The sequence below is a fragment of the Mus caroli genome, chromosome 4 (assembly GCF_900094665.2).
Source record: "Mus caroli chromosome 4, CAROLI_EIJ_v1.1, whole genome shotgun sequence".
NCBI classification, from domain to species: Eukaryota; Metazoa; Chordata; class Mammalia; order Rodentia; family Muridae; genus Mus; species Mus caroli.
Genome location: NC_034573.1, coordinates 50,698,725 through 50,719,916, shown reverse-complemented (window position 1 = coordinate 50,719,916; position 21,192 = coordinate 50,698,725). Strand labels below are relative to the sequence as shown.

The window sequence follows — 21,192 nt, the reverse complement described above, 5'->3', positions numbered from 1 at the left end:
AAAAAAAAAAAAAGAAGATCTGGTTGTGGTGGGGCGTGCCTTGGCATCTAATAGCACCAAGATTTTCAAGTCTCTCCTCTACCACATCGAAGCTTCTAGGCCAGCCTATTATATAAGACCCTGTCTCAAATAAATTAAATGGAATCAATATCCATTTGTCTTTTTCTGAAAGTCTTATGACCTTAAGTTTCTGCTATCCCTGCCTCCGCCTACTCTTCAGGGTTTGGGGTCACCAGTGGATGTTGCCCAGTTTATACAGGGCTGGAGATCAAACCCTGGTCCCTAGGCCTGCTATACAAACTGAGCAACTCCACCAACTGAGGTCCATCCCTGGGCCCTGAAACATGCATTCTCAAATTAAAGGCCCAATTTCTTTTCTTTCTTTTTCCAGAGGCATATAACAGCTATAGTAGCAACTGCCTTTGAACACCAGTGAATTGCTTTAAAAGGGATAACATTATAAAAATGAAGTCTTTATAAATGTGTGAGATATTTGACATTAAGATAGCCCTACAAAATCTGGATTCTATAGTCAGTTCCTGTTCACATCAGAAACTTAGCATTGATTAAGAGCCTTGTGTTCAGGCATGGTTGCATATACCTGTCATCCTAGCATTTGGGAGGTGGAGCCAGGAGGATTACGCCCAGCCTCAGCTATGTAGTAAATTGGACAACCAGCCTTGGCTACATGAGACCCCGCCTCAATGGTAATAAATAAACAGTGCCTTTTATTGCATGTCTGCTCCATGTCCATGCTAGGCACCTATGTATTCCATCTGTAACTCTGCAGTATTTACTGAGCCCCAGCTGTGTGCATAATGAGATCATGCTTTTTCTATAATATGTTTTCAGAATATCGTCTTTGATTAACATCTGAATCACAGTAGAACCCACAGCCAGTGTTCCCGCTACCCCAGCGCTCTTTGATTTGAAACACTGTGCAAATAGGCTCAGCTCCCATGATGTCAGTGGCTTGGTCTGCAGCTGTGATGTCCGTTTGTGGTTACTGAGGCCAGTGTGTTCCTGTTTGGGTTTTGGCTTTGTTTGGAATTAAGAGGCTTATAAAGGAAGCCATAGAAACCCCGAGTTCCCCAATGGCTACGGTACAGGAAACAGGGCAATTAGTCAGCATCTATTGTCCAGCCAGATTGTTTAAGATACAATTTCAAGACAATCTGGAAACACCTCCTGGCTCGATAATATGTAGTTTAGCATCTGTGTCAAGCAAGCTCTTATCAAGGTTTGTTTTAGGGACAATTGCCGGAAGAATATTCTGCAGTTTTCATGAAACAACTTTCAGTGACACTGTCCTTAGGTTCCAAGGCCTTCGTGTGACAATCAGGGAGGAGGGGAAAGTCTCCCTAAATATACTCTGGCCATGCTGGGAAGCATCACCAGCCACGGTTCAGTTTTCAGTGCTAGGATCCCTGATGCTAGCTAGCACAGGAATAAGAGGTTGCCTGGGGGAAATGGCCTTGCAAAGCCCTGCCTGTGGTTGGCATGCCGGCTCCTGTTGCTTTCCTTCCCGGCTTCCTCCTTGAAGACCTTGGTTTTCTGTTCCGGGTCTGTGTGAGGATACTTTATCTGCCCTGCAGACCTCGCTGTGTTCCAAGGCCAGCCGTGTGAAGAGCCACTGTCTGGACCTCAGTGACCTCAGCTTCCAGACTGCCCTTTGAGGGGTTCCTCAAGGCCCAGGGCACTGAATTCCCATGGGAGGTAGGACCGAGAATCATCTACAGAAGTTCCCAAGGAAGCTCCGAGGGCCGCTGCCCATTAATAATAATGTACTTCCTAACTATGCTATTGTATGTTAAAAGAACACAGTCTACCTGGGATTCTTAAAGGAGAAGCCAGCGACAGAGCTGACATTTTCAGTTGCGTGTGGGATAAAGCATTCGGGAAGACATTTGTTGTCTCTTGATAACTTTTTGTATTACTCAGAAAATACATCCCTGATTCCAGTGACATTTTTATTGAAAAGGGCATGGTGGAGGTGGTGGGTGAGTGGGTGGAAATCTCTGTGATTGTGTGTGTGTGGTGGCTTTTTTCTTTTTTCCTTTTTTTTTTTTTTTGTACTATCAGTCTCCAGGAAAAAAAATTTATTAATATTTGAGGTTTCCTGTCCTGAGCTAGTTATAGAACTTTACCTAGAGCACCTTGAATTTATTGCTAGGGACTCAAAGCACAGCTTCTGTTGTCCTCTGTACCTAGTCTGTGGTCCTTGCTATCCCAGACGTTTGATTCTTTTTTTTCCCAGTCTCTGGTCTGCTCTGCCCTCCTTCCCACGGGTGAGCGACACATCTCTCTTCCCACTGCCTAGGTCTTTACATCTGGTCCTGCCCTGGTATCTGGTGCTGTCTCTCCGGGTGTCTCTGCCTTGGTCCCCCAGAACAGATGGACCTTGGATGAATAGTTTGAGCATCGCCTGGAAGACTGGGAGATGCTTAATTCTTCCTGCATTTATTGGTTTACTTAACGTACTTAACGGATTGCCCATCAGTGTTGAGTGTCAGAGGCACAGTGAGCCAGAGTAGCACCCGACCTCAGTCCTGCCCTCACGGAGCTAGGCTGGTAGTAGGATATGCAGTTAGAAACCCACACCATGACTTTTAAGTGCAGAACACAGTTGAGAGTCTAACACATTGGCTGAGAGACCCAGGATGGCCACAGGATGCTGTGTCCTTTGTGTTCAGTTGCCAATCTCTTTATTCTGCCGTCCCACTATTGAGCTCTCTAGTAAAACCAGCTAAAAACGGAGGGTGGGGGTTGGCGAGGTTGGCGAGGCGGCACAGCAGGCCGAAGCGTCTGCCCTCAAGCCTGACGATCTGAGTTCAATCCCTGGGACCCACTCACGTGGGACCTGTCTCCTGCAAGTTGTCCTCTAGTCTCCTCAGGCACACACAAGCATACACAGTCTTAAGATGTAAAAAAAAAAAAAAAAAAACCAACGTGGAGAGAAGCCATACAGCATACAGCAGCAACCTCTGCTGACCTCTGGCTTTCACTTGTAGGCATCCCCACACACATACAAAAGCATTCAGGACCATCCAGAAGCAGCCACTAGTCAGTACCTGGAATTGTGCTGTAGGTAATCCATGGTGCCTGGCTTCTTAACATTAACCATTAAAGTAACATTAAAGAAAATCCTGCTTTGCACACAGCAAGGATTCATTTCTCTGCTTGGCTACATACAGGTGCATGATCTGAGCATGCCATGATTTACCCATCCTTCAGCTGATTGGAATTTAGATCTCTTCCCATCTGCTGGTATTATGAAGAGTCTTGTACATATATATATATATGTATATATATATATATATATATATATATATATATATATATATATTTGTGAATGAAATGTGTCGTTTTATTGGACACATACCCAGGAATCAGATTGTCATATCATGGAACGTGGTGTGGTCAGCTTGGTAGAGATTTTCCCCAACAGTTTGCCAAAGTAGTTGTGTTAATTTAAGATATATATGTATATATGTATGTGTGTGTGTGTGTGTGTGTGTGTACACTGTCACTGTCTTCAGACGCACCAGAAGAGGGCATCAGATCCCATTACAGATGGTTGTGAGCCACCATGTGGTTGCAGGGAATTGAACTCAGGACCTTTGGAAGAGCAGGCAGTGCTCTTAATCACTAAGCCATCTCTTCAGCCCCAATTTACGTTCCTTGCAGCATCTCAGAGAGACGGATAGCTGAACCCCTTCCACACTGTTCTCAGTTTTGTCCGTCCTCGTTCTGTAGCTCTACTTTGCATTTCTTTGACAAGCGATTGCCTAAGAACCTCATTTCTTCCCATTTTTAAAAAAGGAAATGCTTCACTTTTATTTTCAGTGTCTGTGTATGTGCATTTTTCTCAGCGGCTGGAAGAGGGCAGGGCATTGATTCCACTGGAGCTGACGCTAACAGGTAGCCTTGAGCTGCCTGATGTAGGTGCTAGGACTAGCTAGAACTTTGGTCCTCTGAAGGAGCTGAATCTGCTCCTAACCGCTGAGCCATCTCTTCAGCCAAAATAAGATAAATCTTAAAAAAAATTTTTTTTACAAAGAAATAGTTCTTAATTTTAATATAGCATAACTTATCAACCAGCTTTTGTGTGTTTTACATATTTCTTTCATGCTTAGTTTTGCAAAACTTAAAAATACCTAAGGTAGAGTCAGGCGAGGTGGCGCACGCCTTTAATCCCAGCACTCAGGAGGCAGAGCCAGCCTCTGAGATTTCTGAGTTCAAGGCCAGCCTGGTCTACAAAGTGAGTTTCAGGACAGCCAGGGCTATACAGAGAAACCCTGTCTCGAAAAACCCAAAAAACAAAACAAAACAAAAACCAAAAAAAACCCTAAGGTAGGAATTGTCCTCTGGGAAATTAGAAGGTACTACGCGTTGGAGATAACAGGGCAAGCAGATAAATAAGCCGCGTATGTATTTCCTTGACCTAACGTGGCATTGCATCTTTGAGCAGCAGATTCTGCTTAGCAGTGGTTCTCAACCTTCCTAATGCTGTGACTGACCCATGTATACAGTTCCTCATGTTGTGATAACCCCAAACCATAAAATTATCTTCATCGCTACCTCAAAACTATTGATTTTGCTACTGTTGTGAATCGTAATGTAAATCTCTGGTTTCTAGTAGACTTAGGTGACCCCTGGGAACAGGTTGTTTGACACCCTCCCCAAAGAGGACACGACCCACAGGTTGAGAAACACCAGCTTAGCATACCTCAGAAGTCAAAAATGAAATGCAAAGATGGTTTTGTTACCCTATTCTACCTACAGGCTCTGCAGCTGATGCTGTGAGGATCCAGGCCATCTTGTGAGGGGCTGTGTAAGGCCTGATCGCCTGCCTGGAAAGCACTGACAGGTGTCTCATCTTGCAGGTTACTCGGCGGCCGTTATGACCTCCCGGTTACGTGCGTTGGGTGGAAGAATTAACAATACCCGAACCTCCGAATTGCCCAAAGAGAAAACTCGATCCGAGGTCATCTGCAGCATACGGTTTTTAGATGGCTTGGTACAGACCTTTAAAGTTAACGTAAGTTCTCCGTAATTTTTTTTTTCTTTCTGCCTAAATCCTCTTAAATAGTTTTAAGTTCTTGGTTTACAAAACAAAAAAAGAAGTTGTTAGCTAACAAGGAAAGCTTGAGATTTCAGAACTGGTATGGTGAGATGGGGCTGGGCATGGGAGCTGTGCTTCTGTCTCTTCTTAGGGATGTGAATCTGTTGGTGTCCTCCAAGGTTGATGGCTCTGGGATGTTGTTCCCCTCCCCGAATAGTCCCCTAGGCAGAGCTGGCCCTTGGATGACTATGTCCTGTACGTGATTTATTTGAGCCCACGTGACTTTGTGTTTTTAAAAATAGTAAAAAAAAAAAAAAATCAACCTAGGATATAAGTGTCCTGCTAAAGTGTGAGCCCCATGAGGACAGGCCGGGTGTCCTGGCATAGCACTGGGCACGCAGCTGTGCTCTGTGAGATGGTCAGCCTCGTGGGTGGCAGGAATCCTAAAGTTCCTGCCTGGCTCCTGCTCAGAGACCTTGATCTCAGATCTTCATGTAAGCAGCTCTGAGAGGCAAGGACAGCAGCTGCTTCAGCTGGCTCTGCACCCAGCCACCACCCATGCCCAGGGACTTCTTGTGTCCCTCAGTCCTGATGGCATCAACTCCAAGTCACCTGTGCCCCAGTTTTATGTGCCGAGAAAGAGAACGGCGGTAGAGGAGCCGGGCTGGATGTGATGATAAAGGCCTGTGATTCGGCACTCGGAAGGTAGACTCCGGAGCTGCAGAAGTTCGAGGCCAGCCTGGGCCTCAAATAAACAAACAAAATTGGGGGGGGGGGTGACCAGAAAAGGCCATAGCACTGAAACCTTAATGAAAACTGACAGACCCCTGCTGTAGCTGCTACTGTTACCCTACCCTACCTTCTCCTTCCACAGGGACTCACTATGTAGTCCTGGCTGGCCTGAACTTGCTATATAGACTATGCTGCCCTAGAAATCACAGAGACTTGTCTGCGTCTGCTTATTAAGAGTTAGCGTGCCGGGCGTGGTGGCGCACGCCTTTAATCCCAGCACTCGGGAGGCAGAGGCAGGCGGATTTCTGAGTTCGAGGCCAGCCTGGTCTACAAAGAGAGTTAGCGTTAAGACTTGTACTACCACCCTTGTGGGGTTTTACCCAGTCACCTCCCCAGCTTCCCTTCCTCTCCCTTTCTCTCCTTCCCTCCTCCAACCCCCCTGTTTCTGTCTCTGTCCCCTCACCACCATTAGTCATCTCGGTTCAGGCAAAAGACAATTTTCGGTTCTTCTAAACCATAGCCCGGGGAGCTGCCCCATACAGTGGATGTGAGAATGTTCTCAGTGGCACACAGGACCCAGGGGTGCAGACAGTGGCGGTGATTAGCAGAGACTCCTTTCGAAGCCTTCCTCCCCTCTGCCTGGCTCTCTTCTTGACCTGTCTCTATGGCCATGTTCTGCTCTTCTGAAGATGAGTTAACACTTATTGTTATCAAGAAAGAGAAGGGCAAGATAGCTCAGGGAGTGAAGGTGCCTGCCACCAAGCCTGACAAGCCTTGAGACCCACATGGTGAAAGGCCAGTTCACGGGAACGAACTGCCTGAGCCCTGGGGGAAGAGAGCCAGAGATAAGTGAAGTCGAAGAGGTTCCAAGTAGGGATGGAGTGAGAGGCCAGCTGGAGCCCGGGCATGCTGGCTTCTACACGGGGTAATGTAGAGAGCTCTGACTTGCAGCCTGACATGGCGTGACTCAAGGGTCACTCAGTCCGACTCAGTCCGAAGTAGCCAGAGGGGAAGAGGGCTGATAGACTACCATAGCAGTCCCTGAGAGAAATGGTGGTGGGCAGAGCAGTCTTGAGAGTTTGGCTAGAAGGCAGTACCTGGAAGATAGAGCCAAATAGTGGGACTCTCTGCCATGTTTTCCTGGTCTAGTTTGTCCTCTCTGTATTTCCCTTCCCCCAACTTTATTCATTCATTCATTCATTCATTCATTCACAGTCTCACTGTATATCTATCCCCTGCTGGCCTGGAATTCGATATGTAGACCAGGCTGGCCTCAAACTCTCAGAGATCCACCTGCCTCTGCCTCCAGGATGTTGGGGATGAAAGGTGTGCGTCACCGCATGTGGGATTCTCTTTTAATTCCTTTGGGAACTAGAACTGAACAGAGTTGACACATGAGTGTTTCTCTGGCTCAGAGATGAGGCTCCATCCAGCAAGAACAAAAGGGCTTTGGTGTTGCGCCACCAACTCCGAGTCAGGAGATCATGTAGCTACTGGTTGATGGTGCAGGTATGCCAGGCGTGTCGCCTCGAAGTGCTGAGGCCCTCGGTGGCAAGGCCGATGTTGGGCTACTTTGCCAGTTTGTCCTCTCTGTATTTCCCTTCCCCCCACTTTATTTATTTATAATAAATTACAGTCACTGATGACATAATAAGTCCAAGTTACATAACTAATATTCCAAACATATAAGTAATAGTTACACTAAGTGAGAAGATAGCTCTAATCATTAGGAGATTGTCCCGTGTGCTGAAGAGATGGCTCAGTGGGTAGGTGAGTGCTTGCTTTGCAAGCATGAGGAGTTCACATCCTTAGCACAAGGGTAAAAAGTAGCTGATGGTACACGTGACTGTAACCCTGCACTGGGGCTGGGATGGCAAGACCCCGCGGGCTCTCCGAGCAGCCAGTCTGGCTGAAACTGTAAACTTCAGGTTCAGTGAGAAATTCTGTCCTCAAAATGAGGTGAGATGTGATTGAAGATATCCCAGCATCAACCTCTGGCCTCTACACACCCCAGGGGTGAGTGTACCCATAACTGTGCACACACCACACACACACACACACATCTAGTAACTTGGGGAAATGGGTGGGCTGTATTGCTTTTTAAAAACCCGTGAAGATGCTTGTGACGGATGGTGGCAGGTCCAGAGGCCTTCAAAATGGACGGGTAGTGCATTCTGAAAATGACCAAGTTCATACACAACAGAGCAGACCCCCCTAAGTCACGCGGAAGCCGCTGCCACAGAAGTGTCCACATGTTACCTTGTTCTCCCCACCCTGGTCTCTGCGACCCACTTTCTGCGCATCACCTGCTCTCAGAAGCTCGCAGGAAGAGCCTCTTCTATACCTGTCTATTTCTGACTTGTATTGTCCTGAGTTGAATGGGTTGGGATCAAAGCATCCCTGGGAGGTTGACCTCTGAAAACAGAATCTGAAGTCCCCCAAGTGCTCTGTGCCCATTTTGTGTGTGTGCCTGTCTCACACTGTCCCCAGCTCTCTTTCGTTTGTGCAGCCAGCTTCAGACTGGGTGGCCACTAGAATGATGGGAGGGGTGACACTCCACCCTGTCACCCCACTAAACACAAAGCGGTTCCTTGTCCCTGTCCCCAGGTGGACCCCACTGTTCGTGCTGTGTCCTCTATGAAATCTATCTACGGTGCCTTGACCGGTTCAAAGCACTTGACAGCATTTGACACTCCATGTTAGTCACCCCTCCTGCAGCCAAGCAAGGAAAGAGGTGCTTCCTGTGGCACTGTCCCAGTGCCCACATGGGGCTGCCCCATAAACACTGGTGCAGGCCGCTGAGTCCCGTTCTGGAGTGAAGTGTGGCTAAATGTCCCCACCGGCTTCTCACTTCAGATGACGAGAAGCAGCAGGGCAGATAATCCCACAGGGGGACACAGGCCAAGTCACTTTGAGGGTATTTTGGATGGCGTTCGAGTATTTTTAGCTGTTAGTAGAGAGTTTTCCCCCCTGCACACTCTCTGGGTTCTTCCAGGGGCAGGAGCTGCAGCTGGGCCCCCAGCAGCCAACAGGAGCTGACCTGGGATTAGCATTTGCTGTGGGTAATCCGCAGCAGGTCATGGCGTGTTTGCTATGTAATGTGTGAGTTTTCCAACTTAGAAGTCACTGGAGAACCTCAGCTAAGGGATGGAGGCAACCTAAGAAAGCTAAGTTAAGCTGTGTGTGTGCACACGCGCATATGTGTGTGTGTGTATGTGTCTATGTGTCAGTGTGTGTGTGTGTGTGTGTGTGTAGGCCAGAAGACAACCTACAATATTATTTCCCAGAAACCATCGGTCTTTCACTGGCCTAGAGCTTCATGAGTTGGCCAGGCTGGCCAGAGGCCAATATTGGATATCTTCATTATTCTTTATTTTATTTTTTTCAACATTCTACCTGTCTGTCTGTCTGTCTGTCTGTCTGTCTGTCTGTCTGTCTGTCTGTCTGTCTACCTATCTATTAGCCATCCATCTATCACTTATCTATCTAATCTATTTACTTACTTGAGACAGAATCTCACTGTGTAGCCACAGGTGGTCTGAACTCTCTACGTAGACCAGGCTGGCTTCAGATCATCGAGCTCTGCCTGCCCCTGCCTCCTGAGTTCAGGGACTGAAAATGTGCACCACAACTAAGATATATTTTTATTCTCATGTCTGTCTTAATAGTGTACATGCACTCAACGTCCAGAAGAGGCCAGTAGCGCACCCTTCCCCTCCCCCCTCCCCAGCTGGTGTTGTAAGTGTTGTGAGCTACTCAGCTTAGGTGCTGGGGACGGAACTTTAGTCTTCTGCAAGCTCTGGAAGCGTTCGACCACGGAGTCATCTCTCTAGCCCCCTGCCGTAGATTTTTGAGACATGATCTCACCGAACCTGGAGTTAGTTTCTATATTTAGCTAGATTGTGTGGCCAGCAAGTTCCAGGGTTGGGTCTTCCTCTGCACACACACAGGTTCTCACGCTTGCAAGGCAAGAAGTCTACCGACCTTTCTCCTCAGTCCCTTAAATCCAGAGTGTCTGAAAACATGTCACTGTGGTTTGTCTTAACCCCGCTTCTGCTCCTTTCAGCCTTGTGACTTGAAATTTATTAATGCTTTTGTTACTGTGGGAAGTGTTTAATTCTTAAAATCTCAGAAAGTTTTACTTTTTCTTTGCCTACTGTTTAAAAAAAAATGGTTACTTCTATTTCTTGGTTCATTTTTAATTCTTGATGGTTTTGATCTAGAAACAAGATTTGGGCCAGTCGCTTCTGGATATGGCCTATGGCCACCTGGGTGTGACGGAGAAGGAATACTTCGGCTTGCAACATGGCGACGACCCGGTGGACTCTCCTGTAAGTGCTCACATGTAAGACGTGCTGCTTCGCTGCTTGGGTTGGTTTCATAGCTTATTTTTCTCACTCAACAGAGATGGCTTGAGGCAAGCAAACCCCTCAGGAAGCAACTGAAAGGTGAGTGTGCTCTCGCTTCGCTTGGTCACTGGGTGTACGGCACACTGTCTTCTCCTTACGGGGGACTTAAGGTGACGGTGGGGTCAGGGGGAGGTGCTTCAGGGCAACCTTGAGGATGAGGGGAGAGGGGGCAGCTCGACAAGGGAGCGTTCGTTTATTTTTCTAAGGGAGCAGGTGGATGAAGGATAGATAGTGTTTCTTAGCCCAGTATAAGAAACAGAGACCTAAAAGGGCTGGGGTGATGTCTTAGTTGGTAAAAGTGCTGGCTGTCCAAGCTTAAAGACCTGCACCAACACAAGAGGCTGGGAACTGTGGTGCATGCCCAGAATCCCAGCTCCGGAGACAGAGAGAGGAATTCCTGCACTTGGCTGGCCAGGCTGACGAGCCGAAGGATGAGCCCCAGGTTCAGTAAGAGATCCTGTCTCAGAAAACGAAGATGGAAGGCAGTGGAAGACGACGCCTGACGTCAGCCTGTGGCCTCCACGTGCACATGCAGACTCCTGCACACATAAAGAGAGACGGACACACATCCTCATACTTTCCAGCAGCACAGATGCTGTCTTAGCCACCATGAGTGGGCCCCTGTTGCTCTCAGCTTCCAGTGAGACAGCTACTCCAGCCATGCCCACTACCTCTGGCCAGCCTTTCTCATCCTGGCTTTCCTCATGGCTCTCATTGGCCCCATACATATCTAGTGTTCCAGGCTAACTTGACCAGTCTTCAGGACTCTGTCTGAACCACCCTTTAATCTCCTCTCTTTGTGGTAGATGCTTTTCTCTTTGTCCCTATGCCCATCTCCTATTCCTCGGGGCTCCTCAGATACCTCCTGGTATCTGAAGGAAAGCGCCAACTCTCTCCTTCCCTCTCATTTCTTTGTCCCTTCGTGGCTGGCTGAGCACTCTTGCTGTCTTCTCACAGTGAGGCACTTGCACTGCCTCTCAGGACTGTTCTGTTCCACTCAGCTCCACACCCTTCACAATGCTTGACACACAGGACGTGGCCAGTTACATGAGGCAACTGTTTGTCATCCTCTCTCTGGCTTGTCCTTGCAGCAGACACATCCCCACTGCTCAGACCAAGGCGAAGCCCTCTGCCGAGCCTGGGAACTGCAGTCCAAACCAGATTTGAACCCTGCTGTCATGATCAAGTGTAGAAGTAGAAAAGAGGAATTCTATGATAGTACTCTGCACACGCGTGCATGCACGCACACACACACACACACACACACACACACACACACACACACACACACACATGCACGTTCTGAATCCACAGAATAAATAAGAAAAACACAGAGACTATGCCTGAGACACCAAAGTAACAATGATGGAAGGGAGAGACTGAGGAGGAATGGAAAAACTTCCCTACAGAGTTAGCGCCACCCACTGGCAGATAGGTGTGTATACAGAGGCACAGGCTTACACACTGTTAAAGATTTGGTACCAGCCCAGAGCCCACAAAGGAAGGAACTAAGAGATTTGGGGTGTGTGGAGGAAGTGTGGAGCCACGATGAACAAGACAGGAGGCAAGATGAGAGGAAGGATCAGCCAGCTGGGCAGCCCACAGAAGGACTTGGGTTTCAGAGAGCCCGAAGAGTGCTACGTGAGCCCGTAGACAGGACCTTGGCATATTAACCAAGAAGTCAAAAGGTCTCCCCATGTCTTGGCGACATGTCTTGATCTTCTGTTGTCCTAACCCTAGCTGGTCTGATCTTGTATCAGACACAAAGCCAGTTTTAGCCACACAAGGAAAGTGGCACTTGGTGTTGATGCCTGAGTAATATCTGAGTGACTTGTGTAACACTCAGGATCCCGGTGACTATTTTAATACGCTCTCAACTGAAATTGTAAAAATGGCTTCCAGTTTTTTTTTAAAAGAAAATAATCAAGTCAAAAACTTCAGTGCTACCAGATGTTCTGGTCTTGTCACTGGCTACCTAATCCAGAGAGCCGTTTACATTTCTCCATCTGTAAAGTGGAACCACTCAGCCCGCAAGGTACCCGTAGGGGTGTTAAGGCTCTAGATGCTGCGTGGAAATGTTGGGAAAGCGTAAGTCGCTATGTAAATGTAAGCTGCAGACCTTCGGGAGTTTTATGTATAGAAGCTAATTTAAGACTTTTAAGTGTTCTTAATATAGATATCATTGTTCGAACAGGACCCTAAGGCAGACATACAGCCGGAAGTGGGTGGTACCACCGTTGAAGCTATATAAATATATTAGGTGTCCGTGGAGACCTCTGAGCAGTTAAACACTCTGGATTGGGAGCCAGGGCTTTTCTAATGGAAACCTTGTGGTGGAGTGATAAGTACTTCCTTTATGGGAGACTTAGCAGCTATGGACGTGGACTTTCTTGTTGTTTAAAGGGAAAACCTAATCTGTTTTTGAAAAATGTTGTAGGAGGTTTTCCATGTACCCTGCATTTTCGAGTAAGATATTTTATACCTGATCCCAACACACTGCAGCAGGAGCAAACCAGGTAATCACCTTTCCTCTCGATGTTCTGTTATATGCAAATATACAAATTAGTATATATAAATATATATACAAATTAGTAGCTGCCAAAAATGTACTCTTTGTTTCCTGGCTGTGGACAAGTAACTTGATTGGGTGTAACCTCCAACCATCGTGAAATCCAAGTAAAAATTGGATTGAAATTTTAATGGCAGGTTTGTTTACAGTCTGTGGCCTGCATCCTTCAGCCCCGGTCTGGTAGAATGCATGTGGGCACCCTTCCCTCCTCTGGTAAGCATTGTGAATACTGAGGTTGCTAAAGTCAGTTCTTGCGATGCAGGCCTGGAGTAGAGCAGTCAGCCACAGGGCTCGGAGTATGATTTCTGAGGGGCTGGAATGAAGTCCCTTGGGGATGACAAGGCATAGCTGAAATCAGAACCTTCCACCAAGTCCCCGTTTGCAGGGGTGAGTGAGGAAGGAGAACGTGTTCTGGCTGGACCCCGCTTGTCCGCCGGGTGAATCAGCGGGTGTAGGAAGTTTGTGAGGCAGATCAGGGAAGGAAGGCTCTGATAGGAGCTGTTTACCCCGCAGGGCTTGCAGGCTGGGCTGGCTCTAGTTGGTCCTGGCAAGTGAATTTTCTGAGTGAGGAAACTGGAGTGTGCAGGATGGGAAGGGTACACTGAGAAAGCCATTGCCTCGGGGTGGGAGACCCAGCCAGCCGCTTCCCCTGCCTCAGGCGCAAGCCTTTAGTATCCCTTTGCTGTTCTTAAGGAGGGAAACTGTCTCCCTGAGAAGAAGCATAAGCTGTTCTGGGTTACTGAGTCCCATTTTATGGCAGAAAATCGCACCAAAGAGACGCCATTTGCTCAGATGTAGAATGTTCTCTCAGTTTTCTCTCTCTTCTTTTTTAATGACAACTACACATCGTATTTTAGCTTTTGATATGTTTAAAGGCCAGTTGTTGGTTTATTGCTCTGTTTTTCCTGCTCCTGTATTGTAAGGGAGGCCTAGGTGGCTCATTGGGAAGCCACAGTGGAGTGCATGCTGCTTTGAATCATTTTGGAGCCTTCCATCTATCCTTCATGCCCCATTCCACCCCCACCCCCGCATACACACTCACACACCACATTGCTCTGGATTAGGGGCAGTGTTGAGACACTCAACCCAGCATGTCATATCATCAGTTAGTTTACATAAAACTGATAACATCATCTGTCAGTCTGATGACTACTTCTCTGAGGTTTCCTCAAAACAGTATGAAGTAGAGTCTGGTCAAGGGATGTATTACAGTTACATGAAGGGGCAGACACAATGGTACACACCTGTGTTACTGGGGAGGCAGAGGCAGGAGGGTCCCTTGAGCACAGGAGTTTGAGGCTAGCCTAAGCAATCTAGCAAGACCCTATCTCAAAAAAAAAAAAAAAAACAAAAACAAAAAAACCAAGATGAATACCTTTGAAGAATTATGTATGCATGTTGCAACCTCTCCCCTCTCTCTCTTTTAAATGACCATTGTGACCCACCAAGTTGATTTTTACCTTAAGAAATTCCAGTTCATGTATGGTCACTGTTGTCACAGTCCTTCATATATCATCTCTGGGATGCTGAAGCCCCAGGTGTATGGCACCCTGTATGCACACTCAAGCTTTCAAGTGGAAAGGCTTGAGGGAGATGCTCCCAGAGCCAGACTCATCTCATGGTCCCTCTATAGTTCTTCATGGCCATCGGCTTCTACCCCCCTTAGGAAAGAAGCTGAGACCTTGTGGAGTGAGTCTACCTGCCTCCAGGGAGCATCCAGGGAGAAATGTGAGGCGGTTGCTCACATCAGCATCCACAATCGAGAACACACGTGCTTGCCTACTTGGGTTCACTTTAGTTTCCTCACTTCTTAGGGAATGGGGCCGCCCACAATGGGCTGGGTCTTTGCATATCAATTAACTTAATTAAAGCTAGCCCATGACATGCCCTCTCGCCAACCAGATATAGATAATGCCCCTGTGGAGACTTTCTTCCTGGGTGATTCTAGCTTGTGTCTTATCGACAGTTAGCCATCACAGGATCTGGGTGGAGTGTACTCTCAAAGGGGGTCAAACATTTCTAAAGTTAGAGTGGCTGTTAGTGATCGCTTTCCTTTCTTCTCAAGGGTACTTCCATGTCTGTTTATTGTGAGCCTCCACAACTGCTGTTACTGATAAATTTAGATTGTTCTGAGCAGCGTTCCACATACCGACAATCTCTAATGACAATCTGAGCTCCCCGAAGAAAGTGACAAAGCCTCCTAAGTTTGGGGCCCATTTGGTGACTCTCCACATGTGATTCTGTGGGGTTGGCTCGGATTTGCTCTGCAAAGCACCAGGTGGCATTTGGGGAAGGATCTCTGAGTGTTCACGGTCTCATTTGTGCCCCTCAGGGAAAGCGCAGGTTTTTACCAGTGCATCATTTATGACACTGCCCCTCTCTCCTTTCTCTCAGTATCCTTCCAGGAGGAGAGAACATTTAATTCTGGTTGAATGTTAGCCTGGATAAACATAGAAACCAACAAGAAAGAACTGGTTATGTCCTCCTGGGTGGAAAAGATGATCACACTACTGAGTGGACATGAATTAGCACAAGTATTTCATTATTGTGACCAGAGTTTTAAATAAGAAGCTACTTAAACGAAGAAGGGCTGGTCTTGGCTTGCAATCCTAGAGGCTACCTGCCATCATGGTAGAGGGCGAGCACACGTGTGTGTGTGTGTGTGTGTGTGTGTGTGTGTGTGTGTGTGTGTGGCTGCTATCACAGTGTACCCAAGGTTAGGAAGCACAGCTGATCGGCCACTTCCTCCCTTTATTTGGTCTGGGATCTCAGTTCATGAGTTTATGCCTCCCAGATAGAGGGTGGGTCTTCCATCTTCACTTAAACCTTCTGGAAATGCCATCAGATACACCCAGAGGTGTGTTTCCATGGTGATTGCAAATCCAGTCAAGTAGACAAAAAGGTTAACCACTCAAGCCCTTGTGAATAATACCAGCATCAGTGTCCGATGTTCAAAACAAGTTTCTCCTATTGGTAGCTTTCATAACTCTGACACAATACAAAGTGTTAATTGTGTCAGAGTTGACATAGATCCTAAGCTTAGTAATGACTTATGCAGCCCACAGAGATTGTTCTTGTCGCATGTCTGTCCAGGATAAAGGAAGGCAATTCTGACTGTAGAGAGTTTATTGAGGTGTATACTCTTGAGGCCTGCTTCATTTTGTAGTGTGATGTTTTTTTATTTGCAAGTTCTTTATCATAGAAGTTTTAATAAGTTAAGATAGAGATGGTGTGACAGCCTCACAGATTCACTGGGAGGCTGGCATGAGGAAGAAAGTCACAGAGTACCAGGCACCCAACCCCAGACTGCACATAGGAGATTGCAAAGCTGTTTCAAACATCCAGGTCTCAAAACAGCCAGCCCCGTGACCTTTGTCAACCCCAAGGAATATGAGACTGGTTTGTTTAAATTGACAGAGTGATCTCTCCCCCCGCCCCGGCACTTCTGCATCGTCAGTATTAGCTTTCAGGAGGCTTCCCTTTTGTCATCTTTGGCCAGACCCTGGAATGTCAATCCCGCTTGAATCTGGGGTTTAAAAAAGAGTGGGAGGTAGGAGCCAAGCGTCACATGTGTGCCGCGTCTCTAAATATAAATGCCTCCATGGTGCTTCCTGGTCTCACCAGGGCTGCTGATGCCACCCCATGGTGCTTCCTGGCCCCACCAGGGCTGCTCATGCTGGCCTCCTTTTCCTCTCTCTGTCCCAGGACAGACAGAGATGCAGCCTGCAGGGCTCAGGGGCCTGGAATAGTTTGCCCCCCCAGGACAGCTCCATGCTTTCAAAGCTGACTCTGATGCTTGCCTGGTAACTAGGCTACCAATACTTTCCCTCCAGCTTGGGGTGGTTCTTAGGCTCCAGGAAAAAGCCCAGCTGCGTGTCGCACTCCAGCCAAGCTGTGATCTTCACAGACCCACACTCCCCTCTTAGCAGTTTCACAGAGCAATGTGTGTGTGTATGTGTGTGTGTGTGTGTGTGTGCAGCTTGTACAGAATGCTGTGGGTCCCTGTGCCTAGTTGAAAGCCCATGCAGAAAGCTGGGGGTAGGGAGGCACCCTTGGCTCTTATCCCATATATCCCCTCAGTCCTCCCTAGCACAGAGCACCTAGGCAGTTTGCAAATAGGCAACATGGTTTTTGCATCTACTCTGTTTTTCAAATGTGTGCTTTGTTGTTCTTGCTCACTTACCACATTCTGAGCACTTGTTAACGAACATGTTTGTTTCCCAGGCATCTATATTTCTTACAACTGAAGATGGATGTTTGCGAAGGAAGGTAATGAGAATTTTGAATTCTTCTTTTCCTGTCAGACTAGCCAGATTCCTGGTTTTAATCTAATGAGCACACATTCCCGGTGACAGTATTCAGTTTAAATCAAGTCTGTATGTTAGGCTGGTTTCAACTCCCTCTTGGTTTACAGAGGCTAATGATGGAGAGACTTCATTCCACTTTACTACAATTTTATACAAAGCGCACAGTGATCTTTCTGGCAAAGACTTGGGGAATTTTAAAGGGAAGAAAAGATTCTGAATGTAAAACAGGCCTCAGCTCAGGTAGCGAATAGGTGTAAGTTAGAGCCACTTCTGAGACCGTGGTACTAAAGAGATTTGTCTTCTCCCTGGGAGGAAGTGTGTTGAGATGAGCATCTGCCTGTGAGTCAGCACACTGGGTATATCCAGGCCATTTCAGTGCTTAGACGGTATCTGAGAGTGGCCAGAAAGAGGATTAAAATTCCAAGACCAAAAAATCCTGTCTTCCAAATCCTTAGTATCTTCTTTTCTTTTTTTTTTCCTTTTCTTTATTTTATTTTTGGTTTTTCAAGACATGGTTTCTAGAGATAGAATGGATGTGTGTGTGTGTGTGCATATGTATGTGCCCTTGTGTACATGTATGTACAAAAGTACACATTTGTGCAATTGGTTCTCTCCTTGCACCTTTACATGGGTTCTAGGGATTGAACTTGATGCACCAAGGGAGGCATTTGCAGCAAGCTCCCTTACCTACTAAGCCCTCTTGGCTGCCCCTTAGCCTTTTTTTTTTTTTTTAACCTTATGGGGGAAAAAATGGCAGCAGGAAAATGGCCCATTTACTTCAATTCTCCTCATCCGCACTCCCTCCTATGAGTTTAGTTCTACTGTAGAGGGTCATCAGAGGCCATTGGCCTGCCACATCACAAGGAGGCTGGCAGTTGTGACTCATGACCTAGGACGGGAAGCCTATGAGGCAAATGAGACCCATATGGGCAGTGGGAGTCACAGTTGGCCTAGGGTTTCAGGAGCGCTGTGGGAGTCACAGTTGGCCTAGAAAAGTCTCTGTGGGGTGCTGGGCATAAGCCAGGTTTAGGGTTAGTGGAGAAAAGAGATTCCCCTGGACAGCAAGAAGGCTTCCCCATTCCAGCTAGAAGCCATGTGTGGTTGACTTGTAGGAAACAGAGAGAAGGGGCTTCTCGTGCCTACTGCAGGCGTGTGTCTCACACCCACCGGACGGACGGAAGAGAACAGCTGTGGGGTATTATAGCAGGCCGAAGGTTGTGATAAGACATCTGTCTGGAGGGATGGTGGCCGTGTGCACCGGGGCTTCCCTATGCTACAGTCCTGCCAGCGGGAGACAGGAGCCTCCTCGAAGGGGCTGGCTTCAGAACGGTTGACTGCTTAGTGATGACAGAGTTCAGGATCATCAGGAGTTCTGTGTGTCCCTTCTCCAAGGTAGCAGTCGTCCATCCCTTCTCCAGCACAAACCATAGACCAGGTGCTGAGGGCTCCTCGTGTGCGAGATAGCCCTGTGTTGAAATGCCCAGCTCCCCTCTTGAGCTCTTCTTGGCAGTCACAGAAACCTGGTCTAGGGTTCCTTTATGGGCAGGTGCTTTGTTTTTTTCCATAAATACTGTTTTCACATCCATTATGAGGCAGATTCCATCCCAAGAAACCCTAGGGCCCATCCGAAGATTCAGAGAGACACAGACATCTGCAGGACTACACAGAGTTACTCATGGGCATCAGGGGCTTTCAGATAGGGAATGCTACCTTCAGATGTACCTTCAGGACCAGTGGGAGTATAATGGACAGACAGAGAAACAACTGGGGGCCAACCAGCTTACACTGGCAAATGGGCTGACTCATGTGGGGCCTTCATTGGCTGCCATGCCAATGGCATGCTCTCTTGACTTGCCATGGGACTGGAAGATGCTTTTAAAAATCTTCTTGTCTCAGTGTTTACTGGTAAGGAGAGCTCACTTTCCCAGTCACTGCCCCTAGCCTTTCCCAGCTTGGTTCTTGCATTCAGCAGTGGCCCTTGCTCCAGGTCTGCTGGCAGAGCTTGAGCAGAACACAGAGCCAGGTTTGAATGGAGAGAAGAGAGCAATAAAGACAGGTAGCGTCACTGAGAACAGGCATTTGGGAGGACTGAGGTTAGCTGGTAGCGAGAACAAACCCAGGCCAGGTTAGTGGATTTCTAATGGATAACAGGGAGACAGAGATGGCTGAACCTTGTCAACCTCAGCAAGAGCGGTAGGTTTAGGAATAGTCAGTAGTATATAATTTAATTATAGAATTACAGATGTTAAAATACAGAATTCTTCTTCCCACCTCCCTATTTTTTCCATTTAAAAGGTATCACCATTCCGGGGAGGAGGTTGGCTAAGAGTCATCCATTCTCTAGGACTCTAGGACGTAGTCAGAGCCCTACAGAAAGTCTCAGATTTTTATTATTTATTAGAAGGATCGGAAGGCTGCAGATTTATCTCAGATTCTACTTTCTCACTTCTCTCAAAATGTGAGCGGGTGGTCCATTGTCAAACCATTAGCTTCCTAGTATTTGTGGTGCTTATCATTTCAAACCAGAAGTGACTTTTTTTTTTTTTTTTTTTTGAGACGGAATTTCTCTGTGTAGCCCTGGCTGTCCTGGAACTCACTCTGTAGACCAGGCTGGCTTCGAACTCAGAAATCTACCTGCCTCTGCCTCCCAAGTGCTGGGATTAAAGGCGTGTGCCACCACGCCCAGCTTACTTTTTTTTTTTTTAAATCTCCAAAAAACTCTAATGTATTTCGAGTGCCACTCGAGATTGATTTGTATCGGAGTTGCCTTGAAGATTCAATCACGTTGTTGATTAACAGTTAATGGAGAAAAGAAAGCCACGGGCTACCTGTGATTTGCTGAGTATCTGCTTCTTCTGACTTAGCTAATCCTTCTTTCTCCTGACAGGTTAACCTGCCCTCTCAACTCAGCGGTGGTTCTAGCATCATACGCAGTACAATGTAAGTCCTGAGGGAGGTTGACTAGGTGGTGGCTGGCTTGTTCGAGCCACCCTATCACTGGCTGCTCACTGAGGAAGTCTTTTCCTCAAGATGCTGGGGTGGGGTATATATATATATCTCTTGTTGTCTTACTAGTAAGACTTTTAACCTGAGCCACACTCTCGCCCTGCTTGGGGATATCAGATGGACAGTGGTGCCAGGGGGAAGGAGTGGTGTGGCATTTCCCCCTGGGGAGCTATGAAACAGCAGACAGATACAACCCACTTTTTCCAGAGCCTCTGCCCAGGTATTTGGATCTGGTCTCCATACAAACCCCAATGGAACAATATTTATATCCATCACCTCCTCTGAACATGGAAACCAAGCCCTGGCTAGGTTAAGGAATTTGCTGGAAGGCACTCCTGCTGCTTGCTTGATACCTATCTAAAATGCTACTGAGAGCTTACCAATTTATATTCAGAGCTTCAGTGTAGCTATTGGGTTATACACTGGTCTATGACAGAAGATCACAAGTTCAAAGTCATCCTCCGCTCCATAAGGCCAGCCTGGACTACATGAGACCCTCCTTTAAAAGTCTGTGTGTGTGTGTGTGAATGAGCTATGGGTGTGTGTGTTGTTCTGTTGTGTTTTGCTTTGCTTTTTAACTAAATCTTTGAAATCCAGTCTTGGTTTTGCAATTTCCTCACTTTTCCACTTGAACAAGCCATACTTAACTACAGGTGCCACGGTGGATAGAAAATCTGGGTAGAGTTTTCCAGCCAAGTTTTTTTTAAACTACAGAAGAAATCTCTTCATCCTGTCAGCAAAACTTAATAATTAAGCATACTTGGTGTCAGATCCTGTGCAAGGTGAAATACCACTTTGCCATTCATTAGCCCTGTGGTGCCAGCCCAGAGCGCCCTCTTGGTTGTATAGTCACATAGTTTAGCATAAGACTGAGGAGTCCCCTCTGTCTTTGCAGAAGTCTCAGCCCACAGCATGGCAAGTAACTAAGAAAGCAAAATGATCAGGTCTCAGAGCAGGTGCAGGCCAAATTACCCATCTTACTGTGGCCTCAGAAGAAAAATGGAGAGAGAGAGAGAGAGAGAGAGAGAGAGAGAGAGAGAGAGAGAGAGAGAGGAGGGGGAGGGGAAGAGGGAGGGAGGGAGGGAGGGGAGAGGAGCTCTATGA

At 47.2% G+C, this 21,192-nt stretch overlaps 1 protein-coding gene across 5 annotated transcripts in view; it reads left to right on the top strand.

The window, feature by feature from the left end:
• The window catches only part of Ptpn3 (protein tyrosine phosphatase non-receptor type 3), a 126,923-nt gene that overhangs the window by 44,452 nt on the left and 61,279 nt on the right, over window positions 1-21,192 (top strand). For 4 of the 5 annotated variants that reach the window (XM_021159376.2, XM_021159378.2, XM_021159375.2 and 1 more), the window contains exons 2-7: window positions 4,887-5,041; window positions 10,021-10,128; window positions 10,203-10,245; window positions 12,644-12,722; window positions 17,000-17,044; window positions 19,970-20,022. In XM_021159376.2, coding sequence (XP_021015035.1) covers window positions 4,887-5,041; window positions 10,021-10,128; window positions 10,203-10,245; window positions 12,644-12,722; window positions 17,000-17,044; window positions 19,970-20,022 — 483 coding nt within the window. Of the gene's footprint in view, window positions 1-4,886; window positions 5,042-10,020; window positions 10,129-10,202; window positions 10,246-12,643; window positions 12,723-16,999; window positions 17,045-19,969; window positions 20,023-21,192 lie in introns of those variants that run through there. The other variant, XM_029475861.1, reaches the window with a different exon arrangement.